At 58.3% G+C, this 26,094-nt stretch overlaps 1 protein-coding gene across 11 annotated transcripts in view; it reads right to left on the bottom strand.

Moving 5' to 3' along the window:
- Positions 1-934: 934 nt before the first annotated feature.
- SYNJ1 (synaptojanin 1) overlaps positions 935-26,094 on the bottom strand; it is a 74,442-nt gene continuing 49,282 nt past the window's right edge. For 5 of the 11 annotated variants that reach the window (XM_045852770.1, XM_045852767.1, XM_045852771.1 and 2 more), the window contains 14 exons: positions 25,405-25,561; positions 23,914-24,031; positions 23,600-23,815; positions 20,646-20,724; positions 17,805-17,967; positions 16,010-16,219; positions 14,973-15,119; positions 14,372-14,410; positions 12,890-12,937; positions 11,686-11,724; positions 11,490-11,560; positions 10,624-10,732; positions 10,297-10,511; positions 935-3,845 (listed from right to left, as the gene is read on the bottom strand). In XM_045852770.1, the coding sequence (XP_045708726.1) occupies positions 3,057-3,845; positions 10,297-10,511; positions 10,624-10,732; positions 11,490-11,560; positions 11,686-11,724; positions 12,890-12,937; positions 14,372-14,410; positions 14,973-15,119; positions 16,010-16,219; positions 17,805-17,967; positions 20,646-20,724; positions 23,600-23,815; positions 23,914-24,031; positions 25,405-25,561 (2,400 nt within the window). In that variant the 3' untranslated portion in view covers positions 935-3,056. Of the gene's footprint in view, positions 3,846-6,326; positions 6,347-10,296; positions 10,512-10,623; positions 10,733-11,489; positions 11,561-11,685; positions 11,725-12,889; positions 12,938-14,371; positions 14,411-14,972; positions 15,120-16,009; positions 16,220-17,804; positions 17,968-20,645; positions 20,725-23,599; positions 23,816-23,913; positions 24,032-25,404; positions 25,562-26,094 lie in introns of all 11 variants that reach the window. The other 6 variants (XM_045852773.1, XM_045852772.1, XM_045852776.1 and 3 more) reach the window with 4 other exon arrangements.

The raw sequence follows: 26,094 nt of genomic DNA, 5'->3' as shown, positions 1-26,094 counted from the left end.
AGTGACGTTCAACCAGCGGGGGTACATCCAGACCAGGAATACTACCCAGCATGAAAAAGAAACGAACTGGGTGCACACAGTCTGGATGAGTATCTGGAGATTGATGCTAAAAAAAAGAAGCTGTCTCCAAAAGGGTGTATACCATTCGGTCCCATTTCTGTAACTTGTGTTGAAATGGCAAAATCACAGAAATGGGGAATAGGTCAGTGGTCACCGGAAGTTAAGGACAAGGGAAAGGGGGACCGGAGGGCAGGGTGGTGGGGATGGGGCACAGAGGGAGGACCTCAGAGGGCGGAAATGTTCTGCATCACGCGGGCGCCCGCGCCCGGGCCGTGGCACTGTGTTCGCGCTGCAGACTGTGACCACCAGGGACAGTTGGGTCAAGGGTGCATGGTTTCTGCTGTTTCTTAAAACTGCACATAAATCTAAAATTACCTAAAACTTCAAATATTAAAGCCTATTATTCTGTAACTTCTCCCTCAGAGGTTAATGAACATCACTCAATTTATGAACCAAGGTTGTTATTGGTGGAATAGCAACCACATAAGGCTGGGGAAAAGTCAATACTCAGAAACCACTGGCTTTGGACTCGGACCTCGTGTCTTTCCTGCCAGTCTCTTCTTCCGTCCGGTCGTCTGCGGGCCGGCTCTCCCTCCGTGCCGCCCCGCCCTCATCTCTCTGCTGGTGCTGGAAAAGGACTCTTCGTGCACTACTTTCAAGCCAGCCAGACCTTGAGTGAGGGCCTCTTAATGATCACTAATGTTAATATTTTTTTCTTTTAGAGTATTATATGGCGAAGTAAAATGAATGAAAATAAGATCTTGAATTAAAATACCTGATTCAACAATGAGTTAATCTCCAAATGTCATGAACTTGCATATGTAAAGTCCAAGGAAGATGGCTGAGATCCTTCCCTTTTGAGCAAAACAGTCAGTACAGTAAAGCCAGATCTCTTTATTTCATACGACAGCACATTTCACAGGGTCTGTACAGAGTGTTTGTATACTGGGACTTTAATATACACTTCTATAAAGTATGTAGTTATAAATACTGTATGCCACATAAGCAATAAAATTCTTACATAAAAACAGCGATCTACTATAGAGAACAAATAATTCACAAAGAGATCCTTAGTGTCTAATTTTTGCTCTGCTTTTACTAGAACTGGTAAATATTTCAGTCACACACAGAACGATGGCTAGTTACTGGCAGCGCACCTCTGCCTCTCATACCTCGGTGCCCGTTCGGCGGCTCGCCAGACCTCATGTTCCCAGGAGGGCGGGGCTGCTGCCTGGCGCGTGTGCGCAGACAGCAGTCTGTCTGCGCCGGGAGGCGGTGCTCACACAACTGCAGCTGCGCCAGCAACGTTCGGAGTGAATCGTGTTGCCGAAGGAGAGCAAACACCAGACACACCAACCACGGAGATGGTACAGCCACAGTTCCTACAAGTTAGTTCACATTTTGAAGCACGGCGCTCACACACAGTAATACTGCTGTTTAAAGTACACCACTGCTGAAATGATTAGAAACCCAAAAAGCACGATATAAAACTCACGAGAGTAATTTCTAACGGCAAATCCTGGCTGTTAACAGAGAGAGGACTACTTCTATAAATATTTTGGTACTATTTAAGCATTTAGAAAAGTACGTTTTGCTAATAGACTTGCTTTATGTGGTTAAGTGCAACGCAGTTCACTGTGCTTTTCCCACTGGACATACTCTCACCCGTGAACCTCTGGTTTCAGCTGTCCCCCCAGCGCGCCCCTCTGAAGGTCGGACACCGGAATTCCGGTGGGCGGACACAAGGCTACCGGAGAGGAACATCAGTGCACATCTCAATGGCCAAAGGTGGCTGCAGCTTAAGCTCACAGCGAAACAGCGGCTCAAGGAGTCCCGGGTCAGGACCCACCACACGGGAACACGGCCTTCTGTAAACGCGCGTGCGCTTCCTCAGGACCCTAACGGAGGCCGGACGGGCTGTGGGCCGGCAGTGCAGGAGGCGGAGCCGCAGGTGCCTGGAGGGCGGCGGCCTCGGAGAACCCGGAGCAGCGCCGCAGGTGCGCTCTGCCGCCTCTTTCAGGGAGACAGCACCGGCCCAGCGGACCCCCGTGCGGAGCGCGCCCGGGGCCGCCTCCCCTGCTCAGGAGGCGGGGGGAGCGGGAGCGGGAGCACAAGCGGAAGCGGGGGAGGGACGGGCGGCACACGCCTTCAGGGACAGTGCAGGCACACGCAGCGCTACTGTGTCTCACCCGGTGACAAAAGGCCACCGTGCTCTTTTGAAAGGGCAGGAGGGTCCGCCTCCAGGACAGTGGCTACTCCCAGAGGGAAGGACGTGGGCGGCGGGAGTGGGGAGCGGCAAGGACGTGACGTGTTCTGTGTGTGTGTGTGTGTGTGTGTGTGTGTGTGTGTGGGTAAGGGGAGAAAACTCCGGCTCTGGAGTGAGGATGTTTCCAGTTTTGGAAAGAAAAGGAAAGAAACGTCCAAATTTCATTCACAACCGTCCCTTCGACAATGACGTGAAGAAAGAACTCTGCTAGGACTTTTAGGTAAAGATCTGAGTTATGTCCTAGAATTTCAATGCTGAGTTTCGCAAACATGTGGAATGTGCGTGCGTCTGCACACTCTTTTCCAAGCGCTGCCGTAGAGACTGCCGTGTCAGTGCCGCCTGGACGAGCCCTCTGGGAGAGCCCCAGCAACGCCGGCTGCGGGCGAGGGCGGGAGCGGGGCGGCGGGGCCAGCGGGGAGCCTCCCGAAGACCAGCAGAGATCTCCGGGCGAGGGCTGTCCTCTGACTGGTCCTGAGCACTCCCTTCCTCCGGCCACGCCCTCTCCCGGTTGTCCAAACAGAAACGCACCCGAACGCTAGTCAGCTAGTCAGCGAGGAGGCCTGGGTCCTCGTTTCCCACACACACACACACACGCACACGCACACGCACGTCCCGACTCTGCCCACGCTGAACGGTGGTGTTCCCGACAGCCTCAGTGCACACGAGTGACGCACGCCCGCCTGCCGGCTCTGCCCGCCGAGGCCGGGACGGCCGCTTTCCACGGAGAGCCTCATCTTTCTGTGAAATCCAGCGTGGGTGCCGCCTGAGGGGCCCAAGCTGTGGGCGGAGCCCCTGGAGGGGCGGGGCCCGCTGGGGGCCCTGGGACGGGAGGTGGGGGTGGCCTCCGCGACGGTGCCAGCGGGGGAGAAACACCCGTGCCTGGACCCCAGGCTCCGTCAAAGGTCGCACCGGAGCCGGGCCAGGAGCCGGGCTGACTGCCCAGGAGGTCCGGGCAAGGCGACCGTGACTTCCCTCTCGCAGCAAAGTCCTCCTCTTCCTCGAAGGTCACCCACCCTCTCGGGTGGCTCATTTTCCCTGAGGACAGGCCCTGCAGACCAGAGCTGTCCTCGAAGCCACCCAGAGAGGACGAGGGCCTCAGAGGGGGGAAGGGGCGGGTGGCAGCAGGCTCTTCCTGGGAGAACCACGGGGTTGTGTCTGCTTGCTGGGACGCGGCCCTGAACGGGTTCCCGGGAGCTGCGGTCCTGTCGGTGAAGGGGCTGGCGCTGGCCTCGCTCCCGGTGAACGGGTTTGGGGAGCACCGCACGTTTTCCTGGGGCTGACTCCGGGCTGGGACGGGAGGTAGCGTGGGCATGCGGCTCACGGGGCTCTGAGCGCTGGTGCTCCTGTGCATCGTGGAAGGCAGTGGCGCCCAGGGCTGGGCGCCGGGGGCGAGAGCGGGTGACGTGTGGACAGGGGGCTGAGCCTTTGAAACAGCGAGCAGGTTCAACGACAAGTCCTCAAACGGGTCACTCTTGAACGCTGAGTCCGGTCTGACTGTGGAGACGCCATTGGCTTTTACCTGGAAAGCAGAGAGAGCACTGGATAATCAAAAACATCCTTTAAAGTAACATGTCTATTTTACTTTTAATACTCCCTAGGCTTGCTTTCTGTCTCAGTTGTGCCTGACTTGAGGGGCAAGTATGCAAACTTAGAAAACGAAGAGGATCTCGTCGCTCTAGTGGACTGAGTCAGGGAGAGCAACTGACTTTCGTGCTGGAAAAATGCCCACTAGATAAGTCCATCTCGTGAAGAGAGCTCATCGGGCTCGTGCCAGCGCGGGCGGCCCTGGGGAAGCGGGCGTGTGCAGCGGCTGTGGGCCCTGTGTGCGCACCCAGCCCTGCCCGGCGCCCGCACGCTGGAGAAACTGCGCTCGGAAGCCGCGCTGCCTCTGCGCAGAGTCCCAGCGCCCACCTGTGGTCGTGATGGTGTCATCACTCTCTTAAACACACTGTCATTTAAAGTTAATGCTACTATGGAAGTCCGACTGTACGGATGAACGTTAATTCTATTAGCACATCTGTAAGCTGAAGATGATGCATCTTTTCCTTTTCTACTTGGAAAAATTAGTGTTCAAAGCATGCTTTGCCTTTTAAAGTAAGTTCTCCTTTGTAGAATAAAGTCTGCGGATAACGGGACCATGTTCCTTGACTGATCTGCCTCATCTTATAAAAATGTTCCAAAACATCTAGATGTGCTTATGTGTAGCCAGAATCGATGACTATTTAAAACCCATTGTTTAAAAAAAACCCATTTTCTATTTGGTGTATTCATTCCAAAACCAAACGCAGCTGTGCCCAGGGTGGCGCCCAGCGCTGGTGCCAAGGCCGAGCCGCCTGTGACCGCCGCCGGGAGGGTCAGTGACCGAGGGGCTCTGCAGCCTCAGACAACGGTGGCGCACCTTGGTCACAGGGGCGCCGGCGGGAGTGGGGCACCACCACCCTTTCTCCAGGGACACCAACTGCGGTCCTGGCCAGGGGAGCCAATTAGCTCACAGGCACTGCACTTGAATTACAAAAACGTGGTGGGTGACTTAACTATTGATGCCAGATTTAAAAATAAAAAACCACACCTCTGGGTTGAAAATAACAGGAAAGGAAGAGTTTTAGCTGTAGCCTTGCAACGTGACAAAATGGAGCACTGCCCCGAATGAATTCAGTTGCCAAAGCAAAACAACCACGCGTGTGGAACACACGGGGAAGAAGGGCAGCGGCTCTGATGGAGCGCAGCAGCCCCGCGAGTCGTGGCTCTGCAGAAGGACACGGGGGAGGGACGCCCCTAGGACGCAGGTGAGTGGTTGTGTAATTGTCCTATAAGGTACGTCACAGTAGGATGAAGAAGCGCATTGTCCTCCAAACGCACTTCATGGGACAATACATTTGTTCGGAATTAAGGAGCACACACGTCCCGGCCTCCAAACTCGTCTTGAGCAGATGACAGGAAGCGGACTACCACCAGCGGGAACCCGCTTCTGAGACAGATTCACCAGGGACAAATTCCTGCGGTCACCGTTGCTCTGGAGAGCCACCAGTGTCGGGATGACTCCAGGTCGGCGCGGCGGGCAGAAGCGCCGGGCGGGTCTGGCGGCTCACCCTGCCCGGCTCATCCTGCCCTGGTCACCCTGCCCTGGTCTCCCTGCCCTGGTCTCCCTGCCCTGGTCTCCCTGCCCTGGTCTCCCTGCCCTGGTCTCCCTGCCCTGGCCACCCTGCCCTGGTCTCCCTGCCCTGGCCGAGAAGAGGCCGGGACACAGCGGACGCTCCGGGGAAGGGGAAGGTCGTGCTTTGCGCAGCTGACAGCGCAGGCCCGTGCCAAACGAGTGCTAACTATTTGAACACCTTTCTCTTCACAGGACAAAGAATCTGTTTTCAAAGGAAGTTAGATGATCTGGTGGGAGCAGGGTCACGTTGCCCAGTCAGACCGGGAGCTGACGGCCACCCGGCTGCTCGCTGCACTGGCCTCACTCGTGACCCGAGAAGGACTCGGGGCGACACTGACCGCGGTGGGGCTTTCCCAGAGAAAGGTGCTGGGAGAACCTCTAAACAGTCCTGTTATATAATATTAACTCCAATCTTCCTAGGTCATCCCTTTGTCCTTACCAGAAAAGAATCTTGCAACTAAAATGGTTTGAAAAAAGTTTTTTTAAACGAAACCTAAGAAAAAAACTAATTTTGCCAAGAATCAGTTTTGCAAAACAGACTTTCATCTACGTAAAGCTTACCTTACTGAAGTTACAACTTTTAGTTTTGTTAATTTTCATGAAAAAAAAAAAAAACAACACAAAGCAAAACATGGTGAAGCATTAGCAAGAACTGAAATGGCTCCTAAAAATTCAGAATACTAGGAGAAAGAAACGGCAGGTTTATGGCATGATAAGGGAATTTGTGAAGGCGGACAGGTGGTCTGGAAGATGGGCGGGGCCTGAGATGCATGACCCGGAGACCCATGCATCCCGCGAGCGGAGACAGACGAGAAGCACAGAGAAGACTGAGGGGCAGTCCGGTACCTGTGGCCTGGCGGCTGCTCCTGCTTGGAGAAAGGGACACAGACATCAGAGGACAGTGTTAGAAGGCGGCCAGGACCAGCCAGCGACCCTGACACGGCAGCCCCCCGCGTGCAGGCCCGCAGGCCCCAGCCCCAGGTTGCGCCACGGCTCCGGTTTCGCCCGTCACTCCAGCGGCGAGCGTGCTGTGGACAGGGGCCCCAGGCCGAGCTCTGTCCGGGGGCAACTGCTGACCGACAGCTTCACAGCTCTGCTGGCCCGAAGACAAGCATCCGGGTGGGCGCCTGAGGCCCTAGGGCACGCGAAGAGCCTGGTACGGATGGAGGGTTTGTGTCCCTCCCCAGCCCCCACGTCGAAGCCCTAACCCATGTGGGGGCGGGGGATGCCGAGGCAGAGCCTTCGGGAGGGGCTGGGGTTGAATGGGGTCACAAGGGTGGGCCCCTTAGGAGGGTCTCCTGCCCCGGGAGAAGCCACCCCAGAGGGCTTGCTGTCCCCGCCAGCAGCAAGGACGGGCCACGTGAGCACACAGCACGAGGCCCCGCCGGCCAGCCAGGGGGACAGCGGTCACGAGCCCACCCCCCAAACCCTGATCCTGGCCCTGCAGCCCTGAACAGCGAGAAGACAAACTCCTTCTTGAAGCCAAGAAGGGGAGGACGCAGCCTTGACAGGGCCTGTGGGTTTACCATCATTAGAGGAAACGCACAGAACACCAGCACTTTGCAAAACAGTGAAAATCAGTATTTGGTTTAACGATGGTCAGTATCCGTTCTGTTACTACTGACTCTCCGTCGCTCCGAGTTTTCTGAAGGATGCCACGCCATTACTTCACCTCCTAGCACATCGGCTGGAAGGAACGCCAGGGTGTAAAACTGGACCCTATTTTTGTTGTTTTAAACAACAAATGACATCATAGTCTCTCTATAATAAAACAGTGCTTTTAATGCAGCATTTTCAAGAAACCGTTTCGAGCAAATCTTCCCCCAAATCTAACTCTTACCTTACCTTAAAATGCCAACTCATGACGACTTAGAGAGACACCGCTCTAAAGTAAGTGTCATGAGACTTCCCTGCCCCCACACACAGGCTCCTGGGGGGTCAGTCAGTGCCCTCCGGAGCCCTCGGGGCCCCGCGTGTCTGTGTGGCGCCCACGCGAGTGGGCACAGGTCACTCGAAGACACAGGGGCGGTGCCATCTGGACGCAGCACGCCAGCGGCACCCCGTCAGCTGGCGCGCCGGCAGCCCTGAGCCCGGTTCTCGGCTGGCGTCAGGTGCCCGACGGCCGACTAGGTCGGACAGACAGGTGGGGCGTGTTCACGGTTTGTCAGGGACACAAAGCATGTTATACCGTCATTTGAATTGAAAGTCTTTTCTGTATAGAATTACAGAGTCAAAAACACCGAAATAGTAATAAAAAGGAAAGCTGGGTCATTATGTTTTTCTGTTCCAAATACCTTACAGTTTTGGGCAGAATTAAAAAAGACATGTAAGAATTACTAAATGTTCCATTCTAAGACTACTTCACGTTATTACCAAAATATCAAACATGTCATATTTGAAAGTCTTACCCTTCCAAGCTTACGGTCACCACAGAAGATCTGTAAGATTTGAAATGCCTGTTACTGGTTTTCTGAGTAGGCAGGACCCTCGCGGTGCGAGAGTCCCAAGGCGCGAGGAGGAAGCACGCGGCCGCCCCCGGCCCGCAGCGCCGCGCCATGCCGTGCCGTCCCCGGGGGACGCTGCGGCCTCTCCGCAGCCCTCGGCCTGCGCGAGACGAGGCCCTCCCCCAGACAGAGAGTGTGTCTGTATGTGCCGTTCAGAGGAATTTGGCATCAAAGGCTGAGGCGGAAGGAATATCGGGAATTTAAAGCAACCGTCTTTGCCCGTCTCGACGGACCGACTACAGGATCTGAGCGCCCGACCCACCAGGCCACACGCACAGCCTGTGCTGCCGCCTCCAGGTCACCAGCTGGTCCCCCGAAATGCGGAAATCAGAACCACGGGCCCGAGAAAACAGCACGCGGAGGTCCTGCAACGCTCATCCCGTCGCAGTCCCGGGTCACAAGGTGACTTTCTACCGCCAGCTGCAGCTTCACTCGACGGGGCCCTTCCCGGGGCCGCGACTGTCGCCACAGGCGCGAGGGCCTCCCAGGAGGGGGTGGCCCCGACCCCTCCTCAATGCCAGACGAGCGCACGCCGCTCCGGGACCTGCGTCTGCCCCGCCTCCTTCCACAGGGGTCTCAGAGCGCACGGCGTGACTGGGCTCTGGGGGCGGAGGCCCAGGTTTCTCTCTGAAACGGATGCGCCCCCTCCGCCCTGGAACAAGGACAGAAAGCTCTTCGACGGCTAGCTGGAGAGGGTTTCTGCCCTCCAATCACACTCCAGAAAAAAATACAACAGCACACCTTATAAGAAAATGAGGGAAAAAATGCACGACTCACTAAAAGTCTCTGAGAGAAAAGAAGAGCAGATGATTATGTACCTTTAGGATCCTCAATTTTCTGAAAAACACAGAATACTTTTTGGTGTTAATCAGCTTAAGAGAACATACTATTTTTTCCCATGATGTATCCTTCCTCAGCGTTTACAAACATGGTGGCCAGTAGTCGGAGCACATGCTGACTGCCAACAACACTCACACTGCGCTAAGAGCCACGTTCAACACCTTCCCTGTGGCCGCCCCGCCGCCACAGGGAAGGGCTGCGCTCCCACCGGGAGGGGTGACAGGGTCACCGGCTCTGCTGGAAGTGGGCCGCACGGCCAAGGGTCAGGAGCGACCCAATGACCCCCCTCTCCAGAAGTGGAAGCCCGAACCCAGTGCTCAGCGGTGAGCAAGAGCAGGAGGAACCACCGACCGCCGCACTCACCCTGACGCATGCACGGCCCCAAGGCCCCGAGGGGCAGTCACTACGCAGAGGCGCAGCCGGAGTTCCTGCCCGCTAGCCAGACAGGCGCTGCCGCCCGCACAGCCAGCGCTGACCGGGGCGCACAGGCGCGGTCCAAGGGCCATCGCCGATACGTCACATTTCTGCTCTTCAGAGCTTCCCACAGTTTAAAGGCAGACTTTTAAAACTTGACATTGTCCTTTGACCTTGATGGTAGTTTCAAGTTAAAACTTTAGGATGAAATAAAATGTAAGGCTAGACGACAGAAATGCACTTACTACATAAAAAGCGTATTTTGACAACTTCGCCGTAAAGGATGTAACGGAAGCTAGAACAGTCTAGTGCGCAGCGCGGGTCACTTCTGTGTGGACACAGCCCCGCGTCCCCACGGCGGGGTCTTTCCCGCGGGAGAGCGCTCCGGCAGGACAGCGGCCCCTGCGACCTTGTGCCCCCCTGGCCCGGCACTGGCGCGGTTTGCTGTGCGACACCAGACAGCAGCAGCGCCTGGGTGGTCCGTGCCGCGCGGACTGAGCCTGCAGCCACACGCCCGAGCCCCCCATGGACCCCACAGTGATGGGCCATCTGAGACCCCCGGGGAGCCCGGAGCCGCCCCGCCGCCACAGGGAAGGGCTGCGCTCCCACCGGGAGGGGTGACAGGGTCACCGGCTCTGCTGGAAGTGGGCCGCACGGCCAAGGGTCAGGAGCGACCCAATGACCTCCCTCTCCAGAAGTGGAAGCCCGAACCCAGTGCTCAGCGGTGAGCAAGAGCAGGAGGAACCACCGACCGCCGCACTCACCCTGACGCATGCACGGCCCCAAGGCCCCGAGGGGCAGCCAGCTGCGCGGAAACGCCCGGAAAACCCTCACGCGGGCTCCCTCTCTGAGGACCCCTGCTCTGAGCAACAGGTTAACAAGGGAAGCCAACCCCGCGACCGCGTGTTTGTCGCGTGACTAGTCTGGCGCGTCGAACGACGCGCACCGGCTGAAGCCGGGTCTCAGGGGGCTATCGCGACCAAAGAGCACACACGGAAAGAGAGTGAAGTCGAACGCCTGCTTCCGCCTGGTGAAAGCTAACGCCGCCAAGGACTCGCCTGCGGCTGGGGCGGGGGGTCCGTGGGCAAGCCGTGGGAGGACCTGCTCCGGGGCGGCGGCTGCGGCGGGGCCTCCAGAGCGGGCGGGGGCACGGCCTGCGGCGGAGGTGCGGCCGTGGGGACCAGCGGCTCCGGCATCTTCGGGACGGCTGCGGGCAGCGGGGGCTGCGCAGGCAGGGCGGCCTGGGGCCTCAGCGGTTCCGGAAGGGCTGGACCTGAAAAGTCGTTTCAGATGTCAGGTTCTCTGGGAACCGGGTCTGAACCCCCCTTTAGCGAGCTGCCGGGTGGTTCGGGGGCTCGCGCCAGTGTTCCCTGGGTGGAGCCTACCTCTCGGGCCCTCCGGCGGTCTGCTCTGGCTCTCGGGGGCCGGCCTCCCAGCAGCCGCCCGGGCGTGGCTCTGCGGGGCGCTGATCACTCCGGCCCGGGGTGGGATCACCTGCGTGGGAAGAAGCACACCCTCTCAGACAGCCACTCACTCTCAGCGAGGAAGAGTCTGTGACAAGATTCGCTCCTGCACCTCATTCCCCCCCACTCGCTGGTGTTTTCCCATCTTGTCATGCCGACTGCTTTCTGCTTACAGCCACCCGCACGTTCTAGAGCCTTCCTCTTCACTTCCCACTGGGTGCCGTGTGCCAGGCACACGGGGATGTTAAATGGCGCTACAAGAGAGAAGGCAAACATTCCCACCTTGGAGAGTCTATGAGAACGACTGATTAGACTGCAGAAGTGGTTCCAGGGGGCGCGGTCTGCTCATTTCTACGCTGGTGACAGGGTCTGGCTCCGGCCCTTCAGCCGGGGCCTCTGGCGGGCGCCGGGCCACCGGAGCAGCCCGGGTCTCTGATGACTGGGTCCCAGGTGCCCCACCCCCCGCCCCGTGTTTTTTCTAAGTGACTTACACCCCCAGGACCACTTCCAGCGGGGGAGGACCGCTCACTGCGGGTGCGAGCGAGCACAGTGAATGCGCAGGGACACCCCTGCGCCCCGACCTCCGACCCCGAGAGACCGCCCTCTCCCGCGCCTTCCTCTGGAAACCTCGTTTCAGAGCCTTCGCACTGAGCGCAGGACCTCATGTCCTCACGAGCTGCTGAGGAAGCCGGGTGAAAAGCTGCCCCAGTCCTTCTCCCCCTCACAGGCGTCGAGGCCCTGCCGGCCCCTGGACCCCAGGCCCCCCGCCCTCGGGCCGGGCTGCCTACCGGTCTGGCGGCGCCGAGTCCAGCAGGCACCAGGCCTGCGAGTCCCGCGGGAGGCGAAGGCTGGCCTTGTCCTGCAAGAGAGACCCCGCCCCAGGCAGTCAGGGTGGGCGAGCGAGGGGCCGTGGGCGCCCACCCCACGTGGCAGGCTGGTCACGGGCCCGAGCTAAGGGGAGGAGCTCAGTTCAAGTGTTTTTACCTATGTTATCTTTCCGCGCCATCCCCGGGCTCTTGGGAGCTTTGCAGCAGGAAGGAAAAATAATTAGCGTAAGCGAACAGCGCAGCAACACCGTGCGGTACTGGGGGCTCTCCTGTCTCCGCAGCAGCACGGACGGGGCCCAAGACGGCGGCAGAGGACTTTGCTCTGGGTGAGGGCCAAGGGGGCCTCGGCCCTGAGCAGAACACCCCCACAGAGAGAAAGCCCTGGGCGCTCAGAGGGACGTCTGTGGGAGGCCAGCCAGCCCGCGGCCTGACGCATCTCTCGCGGGTCGTGTTTAAGCCGCCTGTCCCGACATGCGCTCTCCCCCGTGAGCCCCAAAAACGACCGTCAGCTCATGGGGGTGGTCCCGGACGTGGCCCGCCCGCCCCTCAGAGCTCAGCCGACCCGCTGCCCCTGAGCCTGCAGTGGTGCTCTCCGGGCCACACAGAGGGTCCCGACCACACGGCTCTGGGGCGACAGCTGTGCCCGCCTCGGGGGGGGATGAAGGGACCCTGGGACGGGCCCTTTGGGACCTGCATCACAGAGTCCCAGGGCCGGGCGGACGACAGGCATGGCGGGTCGCTGAACAGCTGCCTGAAGGAAGACAGCGTTCACGTGGGGGCCACACGCCGTGGAAAGGGGGGCGCAGGACGGGACGAAGGAGGGGACCAGCGAACGCAGCCCCGCAGGTGTGCTCTTTCTGAAGGGAAAGTCCAGTGCGGCTGCCGTGCGGCGTGCAGCAGCCTCCGCAGACCACCACCTGGGCGCGGGGCCTCTGGCCTCCAGGGTCCTTGGAGCAAACGCAGTGGGCGCCACCCCGCGCAGACGCAGTCACGGTCTCTGAGGTCCGCCACTGCACCTCGGGGGTCTGCGTTAGCAGGGCTTGTTTATAACCACAAAGCTTCAGAGTTAGCACAGCACATCCCTGAATCTTTGACTTACTCTGAAGAGGGTTTTGAAGGTATTTTTCTTAAAATAACATTGTACAGTCATTCCACATCCCAAGTATACATGAAATATACACAAAACAGCATAGAACAACATGAGACTTGCAGGGAAATCGAATGGACAGCCACGAGGCAGAATGACAGGGGAGAAAAGACAAGGTCACAGGCGCACGCAGGAGGGGGGGGCAGTGTACGGCTGGACCAGGAAGAGGGTCAGCAGGCCTCTGCACACCGGGCGACGACGCACAGGCTGTTACCTTCCATCTCCCGCCTAGCCGCCCGCGGGCTGGGAGGGGCTCCCGCACCTTGTGGAGAAAGAACAGAAGCCACACGGTGTTTGGGGCCGCAGCACAGAGTGCCAGGCAGGCACCGCGACAATTTCCGCATTCAACTCACTTTTGCCAAAAGGTTCTTGGTCTACTTTAAGTTTCCTCAAATGTATCAGTACAAGCCAATGTAACTTTGGCTGCCTAGCCACCCCCCCACCCCCCAAAGAGAGGGCCAGGAAGAGGCGGCCCTGCCCTCCACCACGGGGAGGAGAGGAGAGGGGAGCGAGAGGAGGGCAGGGGTAGAAACCGGTGGGACGACGGCCTTGCCTTTGGGGGCTGGGCACTCCTCACGTGCAGAGTTACATCATCTCTAGTAAGAGCCCCGACACTTGGCAGCCGAAAAGGAAAATAATCATCGTTTGCATTTCATTGTAAATCTCTGTGAGACTATCTTGGTCTCTCAGAAGTTAGTTTTGCTGCTTTCTTTTTTAAAAAACTCGAAAAGCACTACAATGAGTTTCTCAAAGCTTGCTGCCTTAAAGGAGTTATTGGTTCACAGGGTGGAAAACCAAGCATGCCTCAGGCACTGCCTAGAAGAGAATTATGAAGACAGGCAATCTTTAAAAATCAAATCAGATTTCTAAGGCAGTCAGAGTTACTAATGTGATACAACTTTTCACAAATTCATTAAAAAATTTACTTTCTACTAGCTGCTTTCCTCCTTACAGGACAAGAGAAAGCGCATGACCAAGAGCACAGAAACAGAAGCAGGGTCTGAGACGGGAAAGGCCACGTTCCCCGTGAGGCCAGGGACAGAGCCCCGTCTCGCCGCGGTCTGCCGGCGCTGCGATGCGGAGGTGACGCAGCTGTCAAACCTGTCCCTCCACTGAGCTCGCTGGGCGTTCACACGAATCAGATGAACCACACTCGGAACAAGGGACTCGTTTGTTAATAAAGATATTTCCGCATTAAAACAACAAAATTGCTCTCGTGTTTGGGAAAATGAGGCTCTGTGACCAGACGCCATGGCGACCGTTACTGTCACTGTGAGCAGCACCCCAGGAAAGCCTGCCCACGCCGGGCGCTCCTGGACCGCGGCACGCGCCCGACACAGGGCACCACCCGGCAAGTACTCGGGACAGTCGCTGTGCCGGAGCCCCTTCCAAATCCATGTGCTCCGGGGACCGAGCCTCCGCACCCAGGCTGACCGCGTTCAGCACGGAAAGCACATCAGGTCTGGATGGGCAGCCCGCCCAGCCCGCCAGGGACCCGGGAGTCTTCGCTGGTTCCGTTCGCCAGCGAAACCAGAGTCTGGGCTCTCACTCAGGGAGGCTGGAGCCATTAGCAACCCAAATGCCATTCGCCGTGACCTTCGTCAGCTAAACCTACAACGTCTCTCAGTCTCAGGGACCAAGCCCCGCAGCATCAGGGAACCAGGATGCGCGCGTGGTAACGAACGCAAGCGGTTACCTCCCAGTTCCTTCCTGGCGGGCGCGGGGCTCCTGGCGCCTGAGAGTCCGCGAGAGCGTGTGCAGCGGAGAGGAAGCGACAGGAGAGAATTGAAACGGTGCGGAGTCACCAAAGCAGCTGTGTCAGCTGCCAGGCAGGGACTCCGCAGGAGCCTCCTGGCGTCATTACAAAAAAGCCCCCATCGAATCTACCATGGAAGCGACTACTGCATGCGTCTGCTGGCTGAAGTGACACACGGACATGCTCGAAGGCCACTCCAACAAATGCATGAACTTCACAGTAAACAGGCACATGCACGCTCTTCGGGCCGCAGTGACCGAGGCTTTAACAGAAGCCAGGACGGCAGCGGGTCAGCAGCAGCGACACAACGCGCCTCGCACATGCGTGAGGGGGCAGCTCTGGGAAGGGATCACGGAAAGCTAGCGGAGAACATTCTTTACCTGCGGCTGCGCCACCACGTTCTGCGGAGAAAAGCCAAGGGAGTAGCAACAACAGAAGGACAGTAAAATCTAGAAGCTAGAGACTCGGAGCATGCAGAGCACCTGTCGCCGCGTGGAGGGGCTCTTGGGAGAGGAGGTGGACGCAACGGCCTGCTACCCACCTGAAGGCGGGGGCGGTCTCTGTGGGGGCGCTGGCCGGGCAGGAGGCGCCGTGGGGCGGGGCGGAGGCGGCCGCTTGGGCTCCAAGACCTGCGGAGCGTCTTTCTGCTGCGGCGGCAGCGTGGCCGGCTGAGCCTCGACTGGAGAACCTGGAAAAGTGCTCGGGGTGAGAAGGCCAGCTTCCGGGTGCGCGAGGGCACCGGGGGACGGTGCTTCCTACGTCTCCGTTCTGCTAATTTTCTCCATTCGTGCTGCAGCGCAATGACACGCGGTTTTAGTGTCGATGGCATAAGCAGTTCTGCCAGTACGTGACCCTTTGGTGCGTGCAGGCCACAGGGCCGGCTGAGTGTGGACTGGCGCCCCAGGCCCAGGGCCGAAGGTGGCTGACTCACTGGGCGGCCCTGGGAAGGGGCACGAGGCGTCGTCCACGCTGCGTGCGTGCGGTCTGCTCCCCGCAGGGAGAGAGAGAAGAGGAGGGAGGGAGGAAGGCTCCACTTATCTCTGCACCTCTGCTGTTCCCGCATTTGTGCAGCGAACCCCCCTGGAAGAGCAGTCTGGGTGAGCCTGAGACATCTGTGAAACGGGAGGTGTCTCTGAAGAGGCTGGTGAGCGTGGGGCGGTGCCTTACTCGTGTGACAGAAACAGCGTCTAGAGACAAAGCTTCCAGTGCGGGGGGAGCAAGGACCTAGAATGCCAACCACAAAACGTGTTTGGTCTCCCCTCGCTTCCTGCGATAGCAGAGGTGGTAATGCACAGGTCACAGCTGGGCCCCAACGGCGCGGCTCCCTGCTGTGGCGGCAGGGAACCCTCGGTTCCGAGAAGGGCCGCGCCCGACCACGCAGGAAAGGCCGAGGCAGGGCGGCGGGGTGAGGTCGTTTCCGCGAGGCTCACTCCCTGCGAGGCTCCCTGCCTCGCACGCACGAGCCCGCGGCCGGTCTGGCACGTGGGAGCAGCGGAAGTCAGCCCGAGGCACGGGGCCTGACGGCGGGACAGCGCACACAGGGAGGGGAGGCACGCAACCCTGCAGCACCGCACTCACCCCGGGAAGGCGGCTGTCCGGGAGCTCTGGCCGCTGCCCGACTCGGCCGTGTGGGAAGTGAGGGGACAGGGCCCTCCGCTGCTGTGGGCGACTGGCAGGGGCTGGTGCGGGGCGAGGAGCCGGGGGACGCGCCGAGGCCGGGCCCCGAGGACGGCTGCAGGTGCTGGGGCAGGAGCTCCTCCACTTCCGCGCTGTAGTCGTCCACGTCGCCTGCGGGACACGGGGGACACGGTCACCGCCTTCCTGCTTCCTCAGAGGGTTTCCCACCAATCCCGTTTGAAGGGGTCACGCGCAAAACACGGCGGTCCTGCTGCGGCTCTGGAAACACGCCCGGGCTGGGCAGGCGGCACAGAGAGGTGCGTGTGCAGGGACCTCGGGTCAGAGCCCGCGCTGCCGAGAAGACGTGACCGAAGACCCTGGCTCGTCCCAGGGCGGCGGGAGGCCTCGGTGACAGCGCACACAGGGGACACTGGGCGCTCCGCGCACCACTGCACAGCCGGCCGCTTCCTGTCACTCCGGGCACCGTGCCCTCCCTCCCCGCCCGCTGTGAGAGCCACACACCCTCCCGAACCTCCACGCCCCCCTCCCCGGGCATGTGCGTGTCCCCTCCAGAACACGAACCTTCACGGACAAAAGGCCTATTTCTTTGGGGCTACGCCACCAGGAGTTCACGTAACACCCTCCACCTGCCCCTATTGTCATATTCTCCAACCTCCACCCTTGCTCCAAACCGACCCACTCACCGAGGACAAGCCAGAGCGCAAGACAGTGGGCGGCGTCTCTCTGGGTGACACCAGAGCCACAGGCGCCACCCTGCAACAGCCGGAGCACCTCGACGGCAGCCTCACCTCCAACCCCGCCCCGCCCGCACTCCCTCTGAGCTGACAAACGCCCACCCTCCCTTCCGGCAGCCACCTCCCAGCTCCAGTCTCGGGGACTCTCTCTCCTGGTGACGTCCCTAGGACCCAGGCCTGGGACTCCTGAACGCTTGCCCCCGTCCAGCCCGCCCCTCCGCCACACCTGTGCCTGTGCCGCACTCCTCTCCCGTCGCCCTGCGTCGCCCTGCATCACCCTGCGTCACCCTGCGTCACTCTGTGTCAAGGCCACCACCTCAGCTCTCCCAACTACATGTGGGCTGCGGCGAGGCGCTGCTAGAGACACCGCATGACCCACTGGCGGCAGTCCTGGCCACCTGCGTTCCCAGCTGCACCTGGGCTCCAGGAGCACTGGGCCTCCCGCCCCGACCTCCCAGCCCCTGGGAGACTGTGGGCTGCGCCATTCCTGCAGACCCCCCGGCTCGCACGCCTCCCAGAGGAGACACCAGTCTTAAGGTGGTGCTCTTGCCGCCTGCCCCGGGCTGCGGTCCGACCTCGAGGCTGGCACTCCCCCTCCTGTGGGTGGGACACATGGGTTCTGCGCCCCCCCTTCTGAGACAAACTTCTGTAAAGCTGCTGACAGACTCGCCCTGCTTCCGCACCTCCATCCGCACCTCCATCCACACCTCGATTCACCACCATCTGGGCCCCTTGCTCCGCGGAGTGGCTCTTGTGAATGCCACCAGCCGCCTCCTCCCGTGCTATTTGATTCACAGGACAGCTGCGCCCTGTTCTCTCCTCGCCCACCGGCACAAGCCAGCACTGGGGAGGGGCTGCACCTTCGGCTGGCACAGCGCTAAGACACCTGAAGTCCAGGCACAACGCCAGCCCAGACCCAACGCTGCTACGTGTGGGACAGGCAGGAAGACCGGCGGCCTGGAGGCCGGGGGCGGGGACGGGTGCGCGTGTCGGCGGCTCACCCTCCATGTCGAAGTCGGCCGCCACCTCGGCGTCCTCGCCCAGCAGGGTGGAGCTGGTGGAGGGCGGCAGTGGGGCGCCGGTTTTCTCCAGGCTCATCTCTTCCTCCAGAGTCCTGATCCAGTCGGGGCTTTTCAGAGCGATACTCACGGTCCGGCCCAGCAACTGGTTGCACAAAGGAGACAGAAGATGAAGACACATTGGCATGAAAATGGACTCTCTGGGGATGAAATGACCGCCTTGGTCATACGGGCTCCGTTTAGCTGGGCACCATTCAGCGTGCCTGCCTCCACAGGACGGGGCACACTCTGTCCAAACACTGCCCACAAACGCAGCGTGACAGAGCTCTGAACACCCTTTAAGGGGACACTTTCTAGGGCTGTGATGGGGACATAGGTAGACTCGAGGGCAAAGGGACGTGCTGCAAACAAAAAGGAAAACAAAACAAGGAGAATCAGCAGACTGACAGCTCGGCGGGGAGGGGCGGGCGTGGAAGGATCCAGAAACAAGGGGAAAAAGAACTTTGGGCACAACAATAGTTGTGGGGACTGCGGGGGGGGGGCGGGGGGTGGGGAGGTTGGTGGGGGGAGGTGGGAGAGGGGACCAGGGATGAATGGCAATGGAGAAAATACAGTAAAAGTAATGCAGAACGAAGGAAAGTTAAAGGACCAGGGAGGGAACCCACGTCGGCCGGAATGCCGACTGAGGCGCTGCTCTGAACTGCCGTCAGGGGGTGAGGAAGGGCCCGCTGGGCGACAAAAGCTGGAATGACACGGAAATGACACCAGTCGTCTCCACACGGCGACGACTCAGCAGTCGCACGGCGTGCCGGGAAGGGTGTCTGCAGCACACACGGGAAAGGAGGGACACCTTTCAGGTCAAGTGGGCGTCTAAGGACGAGCCCGGCGGGAGAGCGGCTGAGGACCCCAGCGGCTCCCCAGAGGGGCGCAGCGCCAGGAATCAGAGAGAAACCGGCACTCGCGCTCTTCACGCAGAGGCGACGCACCGCCTCTGGGTTTTCAGACCGTGCCCGAGCCACACAGGACTGCGCAGGACGTTGGGTCCTGGGTGGTCCGCGGCACAGCGCAACCGGACACACCCCTTCTGGAGAGCAGTCCGACAACGGCCCCGGCACGCACTGTGCCCTCTGACGCAGCGCGTCTGCACCGAGGACGCCGTCCCGGGGACCCGCGGGGCAGGCACCCAGCTCCCAGTGCACACGCACTTCCCTAGCACGCTGGCTCTCATAACTAAAAGTTGGAAACATTCTGCTCTGGCTGCTGTGGCTCGGTGGACTGAGTGCTGGCCTGTGAACCAGAGGGTCGCCGGTTCGATTCCCAGTCAGGGCACATATCTGGGCTGTAGGCCAGGTCCCCAGTAGGGGGCGTGCAGGAGGCAACCACACACTGATGTGTCTCTCCCTCTCTCCCTCCCTTCTCCTCTGTCTAAAATAAATAAATAAAATCTTTTTTAAAAAGTTGGAAACAATCTATTAGTAGGAGTTGGGTTAAGTAAATTTACATATTTATCCACATAACAAAACCAAAGCAGCCATTAACGGTGGCGTGTTTGTTCATCCAGAAAGATGTCCACGGTACAGTCTCAAGTAAAAGAGGCCGTGAGAAAAGGCACGCACAACATGCACCCAGGCGTGTTTGGGTGTGTGTCCATGTGTGCACGTGCTTCATTTGTGTTAATATGTGTACGTGGGATGCTACTTGTCCTAATAGGAATACGCAGTGTATATGTGAAGGCTGAGGAAAATGATTTTGTAATATTAAGTAAGTTCACAAGTGGTCCTTGTCATTTCCTTCCTTACACTTTCCCGTATTTCTCGAATTATTGTTGCATGAGCGTATTATGATTACATTCGGGAAAAACAAACAAGATCCTACAGAACCTATTTCAAAAGCAAAACACGTGTGGAAATTCTTCCTCCAGGGAAGTGGAAGCAGGTGGCGGAGCTGGGGTAATCCGGCGGACTCTCGCCCGCCCATCTTGTGGCTACGTGCTCAGACATTAGGGCTGTCCAGAGGCACTTGGAGGAAACTGAGACATGGCACTTCACGGAACCCCCCCCCGACATAAATGTCCCCCATCAACGACATTTCAGTCACAGGTCAGGAACTTCTCTGCTAATCAGTGATTTCTAAAACGCTTCAATGGAATGGATTTACTATCTATGGGGATTATTCACTTTAATTTTTAACTTTTCAATTATAGCTGCCATTCTGTGTTATGTCACGGTGGTCCCAGGTGCACCACGCAGTGATTAGACATGTGCACGCCTTACGAAGCGGCTCCCGGGCCAGGCCAGCACCCACTGGACACCAGATGCAGCCGTTACAATATGGCTGCATTTTGGACCACATTCGCCATGGGAATTATTTTACTGTGCTTGAAAAGGGTCCCCAGGCACCACTGTCCAAGCCAATAAAACACGTTCCTAGGAAAAATGAATACCTTCCTTCCTCATGTTTTTGTTAAAAAAAAAAAAAGCATTTTCTTCACTTGATACAACTCATCTACTATACAGATGGGCCAGAATGTCTATCCCAGTTGTGAATTTAAATTTTTATATAAAAATAATTAAAATCAAATTAGGTGGTAAACATGTTTTCTTCTCAACCTGTATCAATGGTTAATATCTCTAGGGAGGGACCAAAATAGTCCTGAGCTGGTCAGAAACCTGGTCTAGATAATGAAGACTGCAGGTCTCCACAAGGCCTCCCATCCTCTGGGACTGGGCACACATCTGGACAGTCTGGCTGCGTGTTTACGAAAGCATAACCCTCAGACACACCGAGTCACAGGAGGATTTAGAGTCAGCAGATGCTACCCACCTCTTTACCGTTCAGGCTTAGAACATTCAAGGCAGAGCTTCCCTCCAAAAACGTCACCCACATTTTATCTTCCACAAACCTTCAAGAAAGAGAAACACAAACAGTCACGGAACACAGTTTACACCTCAGATTCCTGCGGCCCAGGGACGGGTCCAGTGATTATGATTCACAGGGGCCCACGGAGGCCAGAGGAAAAAGACTCGAGAGAGCAGCAGATCCAGGGGTGGCCTGGAGAGGGCCCGAAGCTTCTGACTCTGTGTCCTTCCAGTAAGCACCGCGCTAACCCAGCAGACAGGGGCCTGCGGGTGGGTCTCCGTTTATGACCCTCCACGTCCAGCCCTCCCTGTCACTGACAAGGGGCAAAAACGGCCAGAGCTTAAATGGCTTGTTAGAAGGACCCTACAAGGCAAATGAGTTCCAAGACTGGGACCCAAGTCTCCCGAACCCCCTGCCCAGCGCGGTGCACGCCTGCTGTCGCAGCCACGCCCCTGAAGCCACTTCCTCTGACCAAGAAAGAAGATGGGGGCCCATTCGAGCTCACCGATCCAGAACCTGCTCCCCCCCACCTCCAGAGGCCCTGGGTCAGGGTCCGTGTCCTGGTTCACGGACAGCCATTCGCTGTCTTGGGACCGCGGTGGCTTCTGCTAGGATTCTGAGCCTGCAGTTCTGGACGAAGAAATCCCGAGCGTAGAAAAGAACGAGGACATCAGGACAAATTCTGCAGATGGCGGTCACTGACGCTCAATGATGTCACCACACGAAAGACTAAAACGGCGACATGATCAGTCTTGTCTACAGAAACCGTCTCATCAGTGGAAATACGCCCAACCGTGTGAATCGCAGGCAGAACTCCGCAGACTCTCAAAGGGAGAAAACACCCGAGTGTGGGTGTGCGCATGCACACTGACTCTCGACCCAGGCTGCGGCGGTGTGAGCTGCGGACACTAAGGGGAAGGCCCAACACAGAAGTGTGCATGCACGTGTCCTCCCGGGTAAGCCACAGGCCAGGGACCGGCTTCTGCGCCCGCTGGAACACGGCCGGGCTCTCCGGCACCGGGCCAGGACGCCGCAGGACGCTGTTGTTTCGGGGGCAGACAGACGTCACCCCCCCAAACACTCCGAAGGGGGCCTTTCCCGGTCTGCAGATAGACGGTGGAGCGCTCTTTCCAGGACCGGGAGGCTGCCTCGCTCCCCTGCGCCACCCCCCCTTGCTGCTCCCCCGCGCCACCCCCCCTTGCTCCGTATCCTCTGCGGTGGCCCCACAGCCTCGGTGCTCACAGGGCGGGGCTGACTTTGCATCCACCATCGACTCTGCTGTCACTACCCACGGCTCTCCGCGGGTCGTTTAGAAGCTGTACCGGCTTCCCCGTTTCACTCATTAGGGCGGACACTTCGAGAGCCCCCGCCCTCCAGCATTAGGAGGAGCATCCCCACACAGCTAACTCCATCCCGCTGGCATCTCTGGAGAGCTCTCCTCCACAGGCAGGGCGTTTCCAGGTCAGTGCCCCTTGGTGGCTGTCCTACCCCGCACCGAAAGGTGAGGGTTGGGTGGTCTCACAGTGGCTGGAGCCCTCTCCTTGTGCGCATTCACTGTCCGCCTTTGCTCCTCCAACTCAGCTGTCTGCAGGAGCAGCACCCAGCACGTCCCTGGTGGGGGGCACCCACGGCTTTACGTTGGGGCGATGCCTTGTTTGGTCACCAGTACTTTTCTAAGGATGACAAGCATCGAGGGGAAGGCTTCCGGCTCCAAGTCAACGCCACGGTCTTTAGGGACAGACGAGTCCTTTCCCCGCACCAGCCTCCCCCCTCACCCCCCACCCCGTACACTCTGTACTCTCCTAGCCCCGTGCAACATGTTCCATTGGCTCATAAGGACACTTCTCTGTACTCTGCTGCCCACTCACACAGGCCGCATGCTGCCCCTGGTGGCTGGCATTTCTCTACTTGGCAAAGCCTACTGTCATCTGTCAACTGGGAGGTTTCACTGTGTCCTTCCTATAAAGCCTAAAATTTTTAGAGATTTTCTGCTTTGTTGTAAAGCTTCGGGGTAGGATCTTGCCCAGAGATCTGAGGGAAGTCTAACTACAATCTCCTTGCGTTGCTCTCCCACCCTCTGCAAGGCTCGGCTGTCTCAGGCCCGCCCCTCACTCTGCGAGGGCCCCCTCCCCTCCCCGGGCACCGGCGTGCGCGGGCAGGTCCAGGCAGGGCCACCCACACGCACTTCCCAACCAGGTCGGCCCGGAGTCGAGCCTCCCACTTCGCCACCGCTCTTCCAGCACCGGACCAGACGCCTGCGGAGCAAACCCAGACGGCAGACGCACGGACCGGAGAGGAGCCTGGTGGCGCCGCCCCTCTGGGAGCTCGGGCGCGCATGCACAGGCCATTCCGTCTCTCAGAACCGCTGCCCCCTTGGGAGAGGCGGCTTTTCTGAACAACGGAAGAGGCACCTGGCTCTGCAGAAGGCGACGGTTCAGGCGACAGTGGAAACCAAGGCTGACACGGACGACTCCCGAGTGCTCACTGGCCAGTGACAGTAGTTGGCTTACGAGCTAAAGTTACTGAAAGCACAGCCTTTCTCAAACTGAGGAAGGGGGAAAATCACTCCGCTTTACTGTTCCTTTCCTTTAAAAAGTATCGTAGTAACTACACCCGCGACCCGTCACGGCTTACGTGTGATACTGCACAGCCACCTTGCGAGGGCACATCGGAATGAATGTGCACGCCTGGTCATCGGCGTCCGCTGGAGCTCTGCTGCTCACCTTCAACTTCTCTGGGTGGAGGGTTCAGTTCAAAACCTATGAGCTCTCTGAACGACACTTCCCCAGGGTGATCTCCCCAAACTTTGGAAACAAAAATCCTCACATGCTACTCAAACACTACATAAGGCAATTTCTAGTGCAGAAAATAGGACTGACGCATCACGAGCTGCTTTTGGGTGATAAGTGTTTACTTACCTTATGAGGATCACTTCGCCGAAGTTTGTGAACTGCTGCAGGAGCTCGTCGATCAGGGCGTCGTCGAAGAAGCTGAGCTCGGGGGCGGCGCTGCTGACCGACACCAGCACGGTGCCGTCGGGCGGGCCCTGCGTGGCGATGACGTCCTTGTAAACGCTCTGCCTCTCCTCGGCGTCCACCTCGAACACGTCCACGTCCAGCAGCGCCACCACGGGCCTGAGGGCGTACAGGAAGCGAGGGCGTCAGAACGCCGCTGCCCGGCACCCTGGGAAGCCCGCGTGGCGCCCCGGCAGGAATACTACTGAGCCCGCAACCTGTGGTCGGAGGTCTTCAGCTCGGCTCTCCCGTAGTGCAGCAGAGTGCCAGGCGTCCACGTGTACAGGATTTTGCTCTCATCCTGAAAACTCGCGTTGAGGAGATCCAAATCCTCAGCTGCAGTGGCGGCAAGAGGACACAGGGGGAGCCCGTGAGCAGGGCAGGACAGGGAGCACGGAGCTGGCCCCGCCCCCCGGCTCTGCGCATGTCCGAGGCCCCGCCCGCACGTGCGCGTGTTAACAGGCAGGAGGTCTGCCTGCCTTCAGGGTCGGCTTTCTTGGTGACGTTACTGTTTTATGCTTTACTCAATAAAAACGAAGGAGGCTTTACTTCTGAAAAATACTTAAAGCCTGTGACCAAATCGTATTTGGTAAATAATTCAACAGAAAAGCAGCAGCTCCTAATACCTGCACACCACTTGATTCATATTAAACCTTAACTAGTAATCAGTTGAAAATTTCCTGAAATGTTTTCTTGTTTCTCTTTATGTGAAATAATATCATTGAAAGAAAACAGGCTGAAAAGTTAAATAATTAAAAGCAAGTTGGCCCTGGCTGGTGTGACTCGGTGGACTGAGCACCAGCCTGAAATCCAAAGGGTCACAGGTTCAATTCCCAGTCAGGACACATGCCTGGGTTGCGGGCCAGGTCCCCAACAGGGGGTGTGTGGGGAGGCAACCACACATTGATTTTTTTCTCCACCTCTCCCTCCCTTCACGAACTCTATCTAAACATAAATAAATAAAATATTTTAAAAAAGCAAGTTGGAGAATATTTTTAAAAATCTGTTTTATATTTAAATTTTATTTATTCTATCTCATATAACCTTTGTTAAAAAATAGTAAAGGGGGGCAAGTATACGGTGAAGGAAGACTTGAGTTTGCGTGGTGGGCACCCAGTGCAGTAACAGGTGATGTATCACGGAACTGTACACTTGAAACCTAGATGGTCTTTTTTTAAAAATTCTAACCTGAGATATGTTTTTTATTGATTTTATCATTTCTTAAATTTTTATTTTATTTTTAATAGTGTATTTTCATTGTGTTTTTGCATTACCATCTATTCCCCGTACATCCTCTCCCACCCCCACCCACTCCCCTCCCCTCCGCACTCCTCACCACGCTGTGGTCCGCGTCCACCCCTCCTCCCCCGGCCCCTCTCTCTTGCTCCATCCCGCTACGATCGCAGAGAGAGAGGAAGGCGGAGAGCGAGGGAGAAACACGGACGTGAGAGAGGAACAGGGATCGGCTGCCTCCTGCACGCGCCCGACCCGGGACCATGGAACCCGCCACCGCCGGTGCCACCGGCCAGTGTGATCTGTTCTGTGTGGTCTTACTAACCACTGCCACCCCAGTGCGCTCAATCCCACACGACGAGCACAACCGAACGAGAACTGTGAACATGCATCACAGGAAGCCCCCCACCTGGCACCCACACCCCCGCTGCCCCCTGCACGCACAATGACCCGCTGAAACGGGGAAGTGCCCCCACCTGATCTGTCGAAAGGCCACTTCCTCCTCCGCCACAGGACCCGGTCTGTCCACGCAGGCGTGCGGCACTTCTCGCTGGTGTCGTAGTCTTCGGAAAACAGGTCGTATTTGTAGGTCGGAGCAAAGGTCACTTTTCCTTCCAAGAATCCTCTAAAAATCTACAAGAAACACACACACAGGACATGACTTGCATATGTTACCTGAAGAGTGAGAAGTTCTGCTTCCATCCAGGCAGCCATCCCACAGTGTCCACGGCGTGCGGGACGCGCTCCCATGGAGCATGCGCATCTGACAGGCACTCTGGGCCGCGTGGGCAGAGCCCGGGGAACGGTAACCGGAGACGTGGCCCTCCCCGCACCACTCGTGGGACCTTCCGTCACACCGAGTACAGGAACGCCCGGCCGCGGCGCTGGGAGAGGCAGACCCGGAGGGGCTCCGGAAGCCCCCGTGGCTGTCCCCCCAGCCCCGTCCCCACGCGAGGCCCCGGGGCGGACGGGGGCCGGTGGTGCCCAGGCTGCAGTGCGAGGCCGGGGCCCTGAAGCCACTGGATCCAGCAGCCACGGTCGCCTCTACTCTGAGAAAACGTGAACGGATTCTTCCAAAATTTTGTGGTCATAAGTTTTAAGGAATAAGTTTCAAAAAGGCAGATGATGTGAGAAATGAGAGAAGAAAAAATAAAGCATATTACATG

Source organism: Phyllostomus hastatus, unplaced genomic scaffold (genome assembly GCF_019186645.2).
Source record: "Phyllostomus hastatus isolate PE091 unplaced genomic scaffold, TTU_PhHast_1.1 phas_contig_948, whole genome shotgun sequence".
NCBI lineage: Eukaryota > Metazoa > Chordata > Mammalia > Chiroptera > Phyllostomidae > Phyllostomus > Phyllostomus hastatus.
This window is presented reverse-complemented; position numbering and strand designations above follow the sequence as displayed.